The sequence below is a fragment of the Nansenia antarctica genome (assembly GCF_963989245.1).
Source record: "Nansenia antarctica genome assembly, chromosome: 3".
In the NCBI taxonomy this organism is placed as follows: Eukaryota; Metazoa; Chordata; class Actinopteri; order Argentiniformes; family Microstomatidae; genus Nansenia; species Nansenia antarctica.
The window spans coordinates 74,846,806-74,859,305 of NC_137688.1; the positions used below are offsets into that span (position 1 = coordinate 74,846,806).

Genomic DNA, 12,500 nt, shown 5'->3' on the forward strand with positions numbered 1-12,500 from the left:
GCATGCGTCAAATCATGTTATATTATTATATATTATATAGCTCGCATCTAATCGTATCGGATGAGAAATAGACATTAAATGGCATATATAGGCCGCTACACAACAGTAATCACCGCGACAAACATTAGATTTGGAGGAAAAAAATATATGATTTTGGAAAAAAAAAAAAATATTATATTTTAATATGATGACCGGAATATATCACGTTTGTCCGGTAAATCGAATTCTTCCCGGACACGATGTCCGACGGCAAATTTTTCTAACGGAAACCCTGGTGTGTGTGTGTGTGTACCTGTGTGTGTGTGTGTGTGTGTGTGTGTGTATGTGTGTGAGTGTGTGTGTGTGTACCTGTGTGTGTGTGTGTACCTGTGTGTGTGTGTGTGTGTGTGTGTGTGTGTGTGTGTGTGTGTGTGTCTGTCTGTCTGTCTGTCTGTCTGTGTGCAGGGATTAAAGCAAAAAAAAATCTCCTGACTGAAAATGTGTTCAAGCCAAGTCATATTCTCATTTTAACCTCCACTATATGTTTGTATTTTATAACGTTAGCGTTTTAAGGGAAGAAGATTCTTTTGAACAGCTTTTCTATTGCCAGTTTGCTTTTATGTGATACGCTCGGCGGAGAGGGTGATTGGCTGCCCTTTGCCCCCCCTTGAGGCCCTGTTTAAAAGTAGGGCTTTGGGGAGGGCCAGGAAGATCATGGCTGACCCCGCACACCCAGGACACGGTCTCTTCGCCCCGCTCCCCTCAGGCAGGAGGGTGCGGTCCCTAAAAACTGTGAAGGCCCGACATACAAACAGCTTTTTCCCCACAGCCATCCGGCTCCTAAATGCCGCTGCCCCCCCCCCCCTGACCTGACCCCCTATCTATCTATCTACCCTCCCTCCACCCCCACTGGACTGTCTGGATATGAACACTTGAACACTTGATCTCTGCACTTTATATTTATATTAATTATGACTCTTGCACTTCGATGTTGGTTTGCACTGTCTTGTCCTGTCTTGCACCTGTCCTGCTGTAAACCGTGCTCCATTGTTCCAAACCAAATTCCTAACATGTTTACATGTCATGGCAATAAAAGTCTTCTGATTCTGATTCTGATTTATGTGATATCAATGCTGTTTTCAATTCATGAAATAAAATTGATACTTATTGCAAGGGTTGACTCTGACATACAAATAATCAGATAATGGGTGTGGCTTAGACAATTAGGGGGAGTGGCTTGTATGAAAGTGGGTGTGGCCTGTCGGTGGGGCCGAGCCGATTCGTAAAATATCTGAACCGTGTCTGTGGCACTTGTGGTTGCTGAGCTAAAGTCCTTTAACCTTCCTTTAACCACTAGGCCGGAAAAGCCTTCATTAAAGTGGGTGGCTGCTGCTGGCGTACGTTTGGGCCCAGGGAACGGGCATGGAAAGAGTCACAGTCACCAAACTCTACACACTCCTTGATTGTATCCCTACATAGTACCAAATCAACTTTCAGAGTCCTAGGCCATTCCTGGGAGGCCTTGCACGCGAGCTAGCGGGAACCTGTAGGGAGCTCTAATGCTTGATGTGAAGTGCCTAGTGTAAAAAGACATGTTCTCACACGTACAGGGGTACAGGGAGTACAACATGTTGCATTTTCATGCCATTAGGGTTAGGGCTTCCTAGGGTTTCCTAGGGTTAGAGATGCATTTGGACTTCTGGAGTACCTCCACTACTTTCAATGGGTTCTGAAGGTCTGAGAGCAAAGGGCTTTCTACCAGGGGTAACTAACCCTGGGTAGAACCTTGGGTTCAAATCTGGAGTGTGTGGGACCAAATGTGTAGATGTGGTGAGCTAATGAAGCTCTTTGAGATTGAGATGAGAAAAGGGCGCTTGTCTCTTTAAGGCCAGGAGGGAGTTAGCGACTAGCGATGTTAGCTTAGCGCCAGTTTAACAGAAGTAACTTCACTTTTAACATGACTTCCCGTGGTCGTAGCGGGCTGGTTGACGGCTTAAAATGACCGTGGAGACCTGTAGACCTTATCCAGCCATAGTCTTGTGTTTCTACCCCGGGGCATAGCCGGTGTTATTCACGGACAAACACTCCGTAGTAGAGTGGTTCTAGTACACTGGACATATGTAGCCAATTGACGGAAATCCGTCGCGACTTGGAAAAAATTGACGGAAATCCGGCGTAGCGACGGAGAACTTTAATCCCTGTGTGTGTGTGTGTGTGTATGGGTTTCTGCATGTATGTGTGTGTGTACCTGTGTGTTTCTGCATGTGTGTACCTGTGTGTGTGTGTTTCTGCATGTGTGTATGTGTGTACCTGTGTGTGTGTGTGTGTGTGTGTGTGTGTGTGTGTGTGTGTGTACCTGTGTGTGTGTGTGTGTATGTGTGTACCTGTGTGTGTGTGTGTGTGTGTGTGTGTGTTTGTGTGTGTACCTGTGTGTGTGTGTTTGTGTGTGTACCTGTGTGTGTGTGTGTACCTGTGTGTGTGTGTGTGTGTATTTCTGCATGTGTGTGTGCCTGTCTGTCTGTGTGTGTGTGTATGGGTTTCTGCATGTATCTGTGTGTGTACCTGTGTGTTTCTGCATGTGTGTGTGTGTGTGTTTCTGCATGTGTGTGTGTACCTGTGTGTGTGTATGCGTGTACCTGTGTGTGTGTGTGTGTGTACCTGTGTGCGTGTGTACCTGTGTGTGTGTATGTGTGTACCTGTGTGTGTGTGTGTGTACCTGTGTGTTTGTGTATGTACCTGTGTGTGTGTGTGTGTGTGTGTGTGTGTGTGTGTACCTGTGTGTGTGTATGTGTGTACCTGTGTGTGTGTGTGTGTGTACCTGTGTGTTCGTGTGTGTACTTGTGTGTGTGTGTACCTGTGTGTGTGTGTGTGTGTGTGTGTATTTCTGCATGTGTGTGTGTGTGTGTGTGTGTGTGTGTTTCTGCATGTGTGTGTGTGTCTGCGTGCGCGTCTGTGTGTGTACCTGCGTGAGTCGAGGTCCACGGCGTTCCACATGACGCAGGAGTCGTCAGCCAGGATGACGAAGGGCCACACGTCCCCGGGCGGCCCCCCCCCCTCCGCACGCCGGCTGCGCTCCAGCTCCAGGTTGTGATAGGACAGCTCCTTGATCAGGAAGTGGGCCGCGCCTAGAGAGAGGAGGAGAGAGAGAGGGAGGGAGTGAGACAGAGAGAGAGAGAGGGAAGCAGGGAATGAGTGAGTGAGAAAGGGAGAGAGGGAAGGAGGGAAGGAGTGAGAAAGAGTGAGATGGATGGAGGGAAGGAAGGAGTGAGAAATGGAGGGATGGAGGGAAGGAGTGAGAAATGGAGAGATGGAGGGAAGAATGAGAAAGAGAGAGGGAAGGAGGGAAGGAGTGAGAAAGAGTGAGATGGAGGGAAGGAGTGAGAAAGGGAGAGACAGAGGGAAGAAAGAATGAGAAAGAGAGAGGGATGGAGGGAAGGAGTGAGACATGGAGAGATCGAAGGGACGAGTGAGAAAGGCAGAGATAGAGGGAAGGAGTGAGAAATGGAGAGATCGAAGGGAGGAGTGAGAAAGGCAGAGATAGAGGGAAGGAGTGAGAAATGGAGAGAGACACGCAGGTGTGACAGGCGGAAGGAAGAAAGAGAAAGAGAGAGATGGAAGGAGGGAGAGAAGGAGTGAGAAAGGGAGAGAGACACGCTCTCTCTCTCTCTCCTTCTCTCCCTCTCTCTCCCTCTCTCTCTCCCTCTCGGAAGACGGGTAGCATTAGCGTTAGCTCCTAGTTAGCGTACCGATGCCTGCTCCGTTGAACACGGTGGGCAGCACCAGCATGATGTGGTTGGGCCAGTACTTCTTGTAGACGGCCATCTCGTACTCCTTGATGACCAGGATGTGCAGGTGGGCGGCGCCCTCCATGGCGTGGTACAGGTTGAACAGCCCGTGCTCGTGGCGGCCCGTGGTCGGCGTGAAGATGGGGCTCTTGACGACGTCAGGGTTCTGAGGTAAAGAAGAGAAGAAGAGGATTAAAAGATGACATTTAAAAAAACTTTATTAGCACCTTTTCCGGCTGCAACCGAACTGATTTCTCTCACCCTCCCTCCCTCTCCTCCCTCCCTCCCCTCCCTATGTCCCTCCCTACCTTCCTCCCTCCCTCCCTTCCTACCCTCCCTCCCTACCTCCCTCGCTCCCTCCCTTCCTACCCTCCCTCCCTACCTCCCTCCCTCCCTTCCTACCCTCCCTCCCCCCCTCGCTCCTTCCCTCCCCTCCCTACCTCCCTCCCTCCCCCTCTTTATAGCAAAGATAAGGTAGGCGTATTGTTTAGACCAATTAGCGCTGTATCTAAATGGAAAAGGGAACAGAGAGGGGCATTGTTGTTTCTGGCTCCCTCTGGTGGTAGAATGGAGCATTGCACGCTGAACGGTACACAGTCGATTGAAGTAAGTTAATTTTTTAATAAATATTAGTATTGCAGAGTACAAGTACCAGACAACGAAATGCAGTTTAGCATCTAACCAGAAGTGCAAATAGTGATATAAGAACATGATATTAAAACATGACAGTGATAGAGATAGGTACAGTATGGCAAGTACGGTAGTTAGAGGTGTATACAGTTATGAGCTATGTCCAGTTAAGCTAGGTGATAGGGTGTGGTAATGAAGGATTACCCAATCAGAGGTGAGCGGCAGCCTCATGCTCTCCAGCTGGCCTCCTGGCTGGCTGAAGCTGAAGTGGTGCTCCTTGGACTTGGGGATGATGAAGTACAGCTGGATCTCCTCCCCCAGCAGCAGGTGGGAGAAGGTGAAGGCGTACAGCGTGGACTCAAACATCTGAGGACAGACACACGCCATGAACACACACCTACCTAGATACATGTGTGTGTGTGTGTGTGTGTGCGTGTGTGTGTGTGTACACACTTGGTAGCGGGGGTTGAAGCCCATGTACACGTGGCAGTGTTCACAGTGGTGGTAGGTGTGTGTGTGTGTGTGTGTTACCTGGTAGAGGGGGTTGAAGCCCATGTACACGTGGCAGTGTTCACAGTGGTGGTAGGTGTGTGTGTGTGTGTGTGTGTGTGTGTGTGTGTGTTACCTGGTAGCGGGGGTTGAAGCCCATGTACACGTGGCAGTGTTCACAGTGGTGGTAGGTGTGTGTGTGTGTGTGTGTTACCTGGTAGCGGGGGTTGAAGCCCATGTACACGTGGCAGTGTTCACAGTGGTGGTAGGTGTTGTAGGCGGCGTATTTGGACAGTTTGATCCTGGCGGTGCGTCTGCGCAAGTACACCTCCTCCTGACGCCGCAGGCTGCCTGGGAGGGGAGAGAGCACAGCGCCCCCTAGGGGTTAGTCAGGGAAACACACCCCCCCTAGACTGCTAAAAAAAGTCAGTTCCCAAAAACACGAAAGTAAAGCATTAAAATGGGGGAAATATTACTTTCAAAAGGTAAAAGTATCTTAAAACTAGTGCAGTCTGACAAAAAAAACAAGCATATGTTCCCTTGATTTAAGATATTTCATCTTACTTAGATTTACTTTTTGCTCATTTACAAGCCACGCCAACTAGTGGTCTTTGTGTGTAAGTAGCAGCTTCCCATTCTAAATACTAAGGTGTAGTGTTATTGTGTAGTGTTAAGGTGTAGTGTTAAGGTGTAGTGTTAAGGCGTAGCCTGAGGTCCTCTCCTACCCTTGGTGGGGGGGCTGGGGGGGCTGTAGTCGGGGCAGTACACGGAGCTGATGTCCTGGTACTTGGGGTCGTGGATGGTGTAGTCGAAGGGCATGGCCTGCAGGGTGTCAGGGTCTGGCCAGGTGGCCCGGGGGGGGTGGGACTGCTGCACACACTCAGCCTGCGCACCTGGAGAACACACACACACACACACACACACACACACACACACACACACACACAAATGTACCAGAGACACAAACACACACAAATGCACACACACACACAAATGCACACACACACACACACACACACACACACACATGCACACACAGAGACAACACCCTTTGAATCGTGTGTGTGTACATTAACACATTGATGGTATCTCACACCTTCTGTTCCACTCAACATCTTCAGCACCTCATGATTCAGTCATGTACATAAGTACAATACAACCAAATGCAGTTTAGCATCCAACCAGAAGTGCAAATAGTGATATAAGGGCATGACATAAATAGAATAATAATGGTAGTGATAGGTGACTATGTAATATACAGTATGTGCAGAGGTAGTATTGTAAACATCAGTATAGTTATGGGCTATATACAGTTATGAGCTATGTACAGTGAGGTAGTTATAGTGGTTAGTTGGGGGTAGTTAGGGTTAGTTAGGGGTAGTTAGGGGTAGTTAGGGGTAGTTAGGGTTAGTTAGGGTATAGTGTATGGTAACTGACTGTAGTTGATGTCCTCCTCATCGTAGACGTCCACCTCCATCAGTCTGATCAGCATACGAGACAGGATGCCCAGGAACTGCAGGTACGCACCTGTCTTCCCCACCTGGCAGGTCACACACACACACACACACACACACACACACACACACACACACATAAAACCCCCTGAATAATAAAAAGAGCTCTGAGCGGCAGTGCTGTTCCACGCGTACACTGGCTCTAGTATTATAGGGGACTGCTCAGGTAAGCTGGGGCAGTCCCATTTATGACCCTGAACACAAGTTTCAGCTTGAGCTGTTCAACATGTAATGGATGATGTTATTTTGCTTTACCTGTAGCTCATGTTTTAGCTTGGCTGACAGACCACTAAACCAGGCTGAACATGCGTAGTCAAAATGACACTGTATGAGTGCAAACACTCAAGCAACCTGTTGATTCTGGTGTCAAACTCCCTAGTTTTCAGGTACAGAAACTTCAGCTTGTTTGCACTCTTTGCAAGAACTATTTCTGCAATTGAGACACCTGAAAGAGATTGGTCCAGTGTTAATCCGAGATAAGTAACACTTGATCTGGACTCAATTACATCTCCTGCACAAGTTACGCTGATCCTATCAACTTTTTAGCTTTTGATTTGACCCAAGTAAAATAGATTGGGTTTTACCAAGATGTAATGACAGTTTATTCTCAATTAACCACTCCTTTACCAATGCAAGTTCCCTGCTCAAGGCTCCTCTATCCCCTTTGGGTCCTTTCCTGACACCAGGAGAACTGAATCATCTACATATGTGGTGGCCTGGGCAAACCCGTCGGATGTCGCTGGCGTTCGTTTGTGGCAAAGAGCAAAAATAGATGGAAATGTCCTATTTCGGCGATTTTGATATTATGTGGTATTCTAGTACTTTGAACTCCATACTACATTATGGTGAATAAACATTTTAAGAAAACAAAAGAGAAAGTACTTATTTTTATGTTTTTGTGGTGGGTAGTTTGCTAGCGAAACAACGTCACGTTGAACGTGTCTCATTTTCAGTTAAGCAACGCACGCACACATGAGCGAAAGGAGAGACGATACTTCCACCTGTGATATTGCCAGTTTACTGATGCTCACAATAAGCATAAAGTAATACAATCTTAACTAGAAGACACACAAATGGATCTGTCCCTCGCATACCGACGAGGCGAGCAGACTAACACCGCATCACAAGCAGACAAACGAGACCGGACGATCTGCATAGGCTCCTCCCCCGACCCGGAGGAGAAAGGAGTCGGGGGCAGCATGGGGGCAGCATTTCTCACCTTTCACTTTTTTTGACATGATACATTAAAATGCTCATAACTTTTTAAAATAAAGGGCTATCTCAGTCATTCAACCAGTTATGAATAGCTGAGAACTTCTAATTTATGGAAATATAAAAAAAAGAAAATTTCAAAATGCCACCATGTGAAGGGTTTTCCCAGGCCACCACACATATAGCAGAGGTTTGCACCCTGACATAAATCAGAAATAGTAATGGACCCAGAATGGACCCCTGGGGCACCCCACATGTCACCTCCATGACCCTGACAGGGTCCCCTCAACATAAATATGAGAGTGAGTGAGTGAGTGAGTGAGTGAGTGAGTGAGTGAGTGAGTGAGTGAGTGAGTGAGTGAGTGTGTGTGTGTGTGTGTGTGTGTGTGAGTGAGCGAATGTGTTTGTGTGTGTGTGTGTGTGTGAGTGAGCGAATGTGTGTGTGTGTGTGAGTGAGCGAATGTGTATGTGTGCATGTGTGTGTGTGTGTGTGTGTGTGCGTGTGTGTGAGTGAGCGAATGTGTTTATGTGTATGTGTGTGTGTGTGTGAGTGAGCGAATGTGTTTATGTGTGTGTGTGTGTGTGTGTGAGTGAGCGAATGTGTTTATGCGTGTGTGTGTGTGAGTGAGCGAATGTGTTTATGTGTGTTTGTGTACCTGGGGGGGTCCGCTGAGCAGCAGTCTGCGGGGGTGGAAGTTGTCGGTGCGTCCCTCCACGGGGCGAGCGGGGGGGTCCATGTTGGGGGGCCGGGAGTTGCTGTTGTCCATGTGGGGGGGGCGGGGGTTGGTGCTATCCATGTGGGGGGGCCGGGGGATGGTCCACTGGCGGTAGAACAGAGACTGCTCCGTGCATGTCATCATCTTACTTAGCAGAGGCCTGACACACACACACACACACGCACACACACACACACACACACACACACACACACACACACAGAGACACACACACACACACATAGAGACACATACATACACAACCTTTCGTTTAAGCGTTCATTTTCAAATATCTCAGGGTTTTTTCAAAAAACATTTGTACAGTAAGCACTTCATTGCAGTATAAAATGATAATGACTATTCGATTATTCTGACAGAATGTTTTTTTAATACTAAGCAACTTCCAATGAACACTCAGTATAGTATACTAGTATAGTACGTGGCCCAGCCAAGGATCCTACCCTACTACTCTAGTATTGGTCAGCACCATCAACCATGAAATAATAATCAATAAACTGGAAAGATATGGTATCAGGTGACTCGTATTACATTGGACTAAAAGTTATTTAAGTAAGAGACAGTCTGTGAAGCTGAGTAACTTCTGCTCAACATGGATATTGCTTGTGGCGTCCCCCAGGGGTCAGTGTTGGGCCCAAAACTGTTCATTCTGTACATCAATGACAAAGTATCAAAGCTACTGAATATGGAATTATTCGCAGATGATACAAATATTTTCTGTTCTGGGGATGATTTAAAACAACTACTAGAGGACGTCACTACATAAATAGGCAAATTAAAAATATGGTTTGATAGAAACAAATCATCATTAAACTTGAGTAAGATAAATAATGATATTTGGTAATTGCAAAATGAATATACATTTACAACTACAAATAGATGGAGTGGAAATTGAAAGAGTTTACGAAAATACATTTTCTTGGAGTAATTATAGATGACAGAATCAGATGGAAATCACACATTAAGCATGCACGCACAAACTAAACTGTCAAAAAGCATTTCAGTAATAAATAAAGCAAAGCAGGTTCTGGATCAGAAATCACTGCACATTCTCTACTGTTCACTAGTTTTACCACATCTACATTACTGTGTGGAAGTCTGGGGCAATAACTACAAAAGTTCAATATATTCACTATCTATTCTCCAAACAAGAGCAATACGGATAATTCACAATGTGGGATATCTGGAACACACTAGCCCATTATCCTTACAGTCAGAATTACTAAAATGAACAGATATTTACATACCAAGACACCATTTAGTTGTTGACGGGAGAGGAACTATGTACATGCCTTCTGGGCATCGTTCCCTCCTTACACCGTTTATTATAAATCATGTGCTAAATATGTTTATATGTTTATAAAAGTACACCGTTACATGCTAACTCCCCCCTGTCTACATACTAACCCTAACACTGTGAATAGACCATATAGTGTTTATAAGTATAGAAGTTACATAATAGATACATTCTCAGATTCCTACCGATCACTTATCCCCCTATTTATATCCCCCCTATTTATGTCTATTTATGTCTATTTATGTCTCATTCTTGTGTTTTATTATCTTAGGACGGTGTTTTGATTGTTAGCACCTAGTTTGCATTAAACTTTCGTTGTACCCGTACAATGACAATAAAGATCATTCATTAAAATAAATAAATAGTAAACAAAGTAAGCTACCTGAAGCTGCTGGCCCAGGCCACGGACAGGTGAGGCAGGAAGGAGGTGCACCTGGGCAGACCGCTCCCGTCGCTGGCCGTGATGATGTCATAGAGCGCCCGGGGGAGGAGCACGGAGGGGGGGCGGCTCACCCCCCGCGCCCAGGCGCAGCTCTGGCAGGGGGAGGGGGCGCGGGGGGAGGAGGAGTCCGAGGAGGTGGACTTGGAGGCGCGGCGTTGGGTTGGCGGGGGGGGGTCGAGGGGGGTCTGGGGCTGGATGGGAGGAGGGGGAGGGGGAGGAGGAGGAGGGGGTTTGTTGTTGGGGTCAGGGGGGCTGCTGCTGTCGGGGCAGGGTGGGGGGGGGGGCGGGGGGGCCGATGGGAGGGTGTGACCCGGGAGGGATCCAGAGCCAGGGAGGTCCGGCTTGAGGGCTGGAGGAGGAGGAGGAGGAGGGAGGAGGACAGATGGAGGAGGAGGAGGAGGAGAGGCGGAGGAGATGGAGGAGGAGAGAAGAGGGTGGGAGGAGGAGGAGAGATGGAGGAGAGAGGAGGAGAGAGGAGGAGTAGGAGGAGAGATGGAGGAGAGAGGAGGAGGAGAAGAGAGGGGGAGGAGAGAGGAGGAGAGAGGAGGAGAGAGGAGGAGAGAGGAGAAGGAGGAGAGAGGAGGAGTAGGAGGAGAGATGGAGGAGAAGAGAGGGGGAGGAGAGAGGAGGAGAGAGGAGGAGGAGGAGGAGGAGGGCAAGGAGGAGGAGGAGGAGGAGGAGGAGGAGGAGAGATGGAGGAGAGAGAAATACACACATGTTTTGAATACAAAAGAATGTTTGGAGTGTACATTCCCATTGGCTCAATGTTGTTTCAGTGTGTGTGTGTGTGTGTGTGCTCACCGTGTGTGCGTGTGTGTATATGTGTGTGTGTATGGTGTGTGTGTGTGTGTGTGCGTGTGTGTGTGTGTGTATCTCTCACCGTTCTCCTGCGCCTCCTCCTCCTCCTCGTTGTCCGTGCTGCTGAGCTTGTCGGGGTCGCTCTCTGATAGGTCACTGCCGGGGGGGGCGTGGCCACGGGGGGGTCGCGACCCCTGGGGCTCCACCTTCACCAGGTAGGCAGCCAATCCCAGCTCCTGCTCCAGGGCCGTGCGCTGCAGGTAGGCGGAGCTTATGACGCGCAGGTCGCAGTACTTCAGCGACCTGAGGAGAACGAATAAAACAAACCAAACTGTTTGTTATTATTAAACTTCTTCATAACTTGTTTTATTTTTTCTGTGAGTATTATTCTCTTGTCTGATGTACATGTATTAAGTGTTTCTCTGGTCTTATGTACATGTATTAAGTGTTTCTCTTGTCTTGTTTACATGTATTAAGTGTTCTTTGTTGTTTCTCTTGTCTTATTTACATGTATTAAGTGTTTCTCTTGTCTTTTGTACATGTATTAAGTGTTCTTTGTAGTATATTGAACCTTGGCTGTTGACGGGAGTGGAACTATGTACAAGCCTTCTGGGCTCCGTTCCCTCCTTGCACAGTTATTATTATTTTTTAATCATGTGCTAAAATAAATAAACTAAAATGGCATATTTCCATTGCTATTCATAGCTAGGAGGGAGGAGGAGGAGGAGGAGAGAGGAGGAGGAGGAGGAGAGATGGAGGAGGAGGAGGAGGAGGATGGGAGGGAGGAGAGATGGAGGAGAGAGGAGGAGGAGAGAGATGGAGGAGAGAGGAGGAGGAGGAGAGATGGAGGAGAGAGGAGGAGGAGGAGGAGTAGGAGGGGAGAGGAGAGATGGAGGAGAGAGGAGGAGGAGGAGAGATGGAGGAGAGAGGAGGAGAGAAATTCATAGCTATTCACATACTTTAGACCAGACGTTGGGTTTATCAACTCAATAAAACGACACAGCAAAGCCAAACTAAACATGAACACTTCACCTCGGCTGTGACGGGCTGGGAGGGACTGTTCAGAAGGCTTTTATTTTATTATTTTATTTTATTATGATGACTGATGTATAGATGACTCACATACTTTAACAGACACATTTGTTTGTCTCTTGTTGGAAGTGGCTTTGGATAAAGGTGTCTGCTAAATGTCAAACACGTAAATGTAAATGCTTGCTGGATATGAGTCAGACACCTAATCAAGCTCCTAGTTCAGCCTGATTGTGTTGGCTTGTGTCAGGTAACTAGAGATTGTGTTGGCTTGTGTCAGGTAACTAGAGATTGTGTTGGCTTGTGTCAGGTAACTAGAGATTGTGTTGGCTTGTGTCAGGTAACTAGAGATTGTGTTGGCTTGTGTCAGGTAACTAGAGATTGTGTTAGTGATTGTGTTGGTTGTGTCAGGTAACTGGAGCTAGTGACTGTGGTGGTTTTCCTTAGTGTTCTGCAGCCCTGCCACCAGATATGAAGTGTGTTTCAGCCCTGCCACCAGATATGAAGTGTGTTTCAGCCCTGCCACCAGATATGAAGTGTGTTCTGCCACCAGATATGAAGTGTGTTCTGCCACCAGATATGAAGTGTGTT

At 47.5% G+C, this 12,500-nt stretch overlaps 1 protein-coding gene across 1 annotated transcript in view; it reads right to left on the bottom strand.

Moving 5' to 3' along the window:
* The window catches only part of greb1 (growth regulating estrogen receptor binding 1), a gene marked incomplete at both ends in the record, with an annotated part of 57,778 nt that overhangs the window by 4,507 nt on the left and 40,771 nt on the right, over positions 1-12,500 (bottom strand). Inside the window, 9 exons of the mRNA XM_080527576.1 lie at positions 2,942-3,104; positions 3,726-3,930; positions 4,599-4,760; positions 5,098-5,234; positions 5,609-5,776; positions 6,321-6,423; positions 8,266-8,485; positions 10,023-10,431; positions 10,963-11,183. Of these exons, the coding sequence (XP_080383702.1) occupies positions 2,942-3,104; positions 3,726-3,930; positions 4,599-4,760; positions 5,098-5,234; positions 5,609-5,776; positions 6,321-6,423; positions 8,266-8,485; positions 10,023-10,431; positions 10,963-11,183 (1,788 nt within the window). The remainder of the gene's footprint in view (positions 1-2,941; positions 3,105-3,725; positions 3,931-4,598; positions 4,761-5,097; positions 5,235-5,608; positions 5,777-6,320; positions 6,424-8,265; positions 8,486-10,022; positions 10,432-10,962; positions 11,184-12,500) is intronic.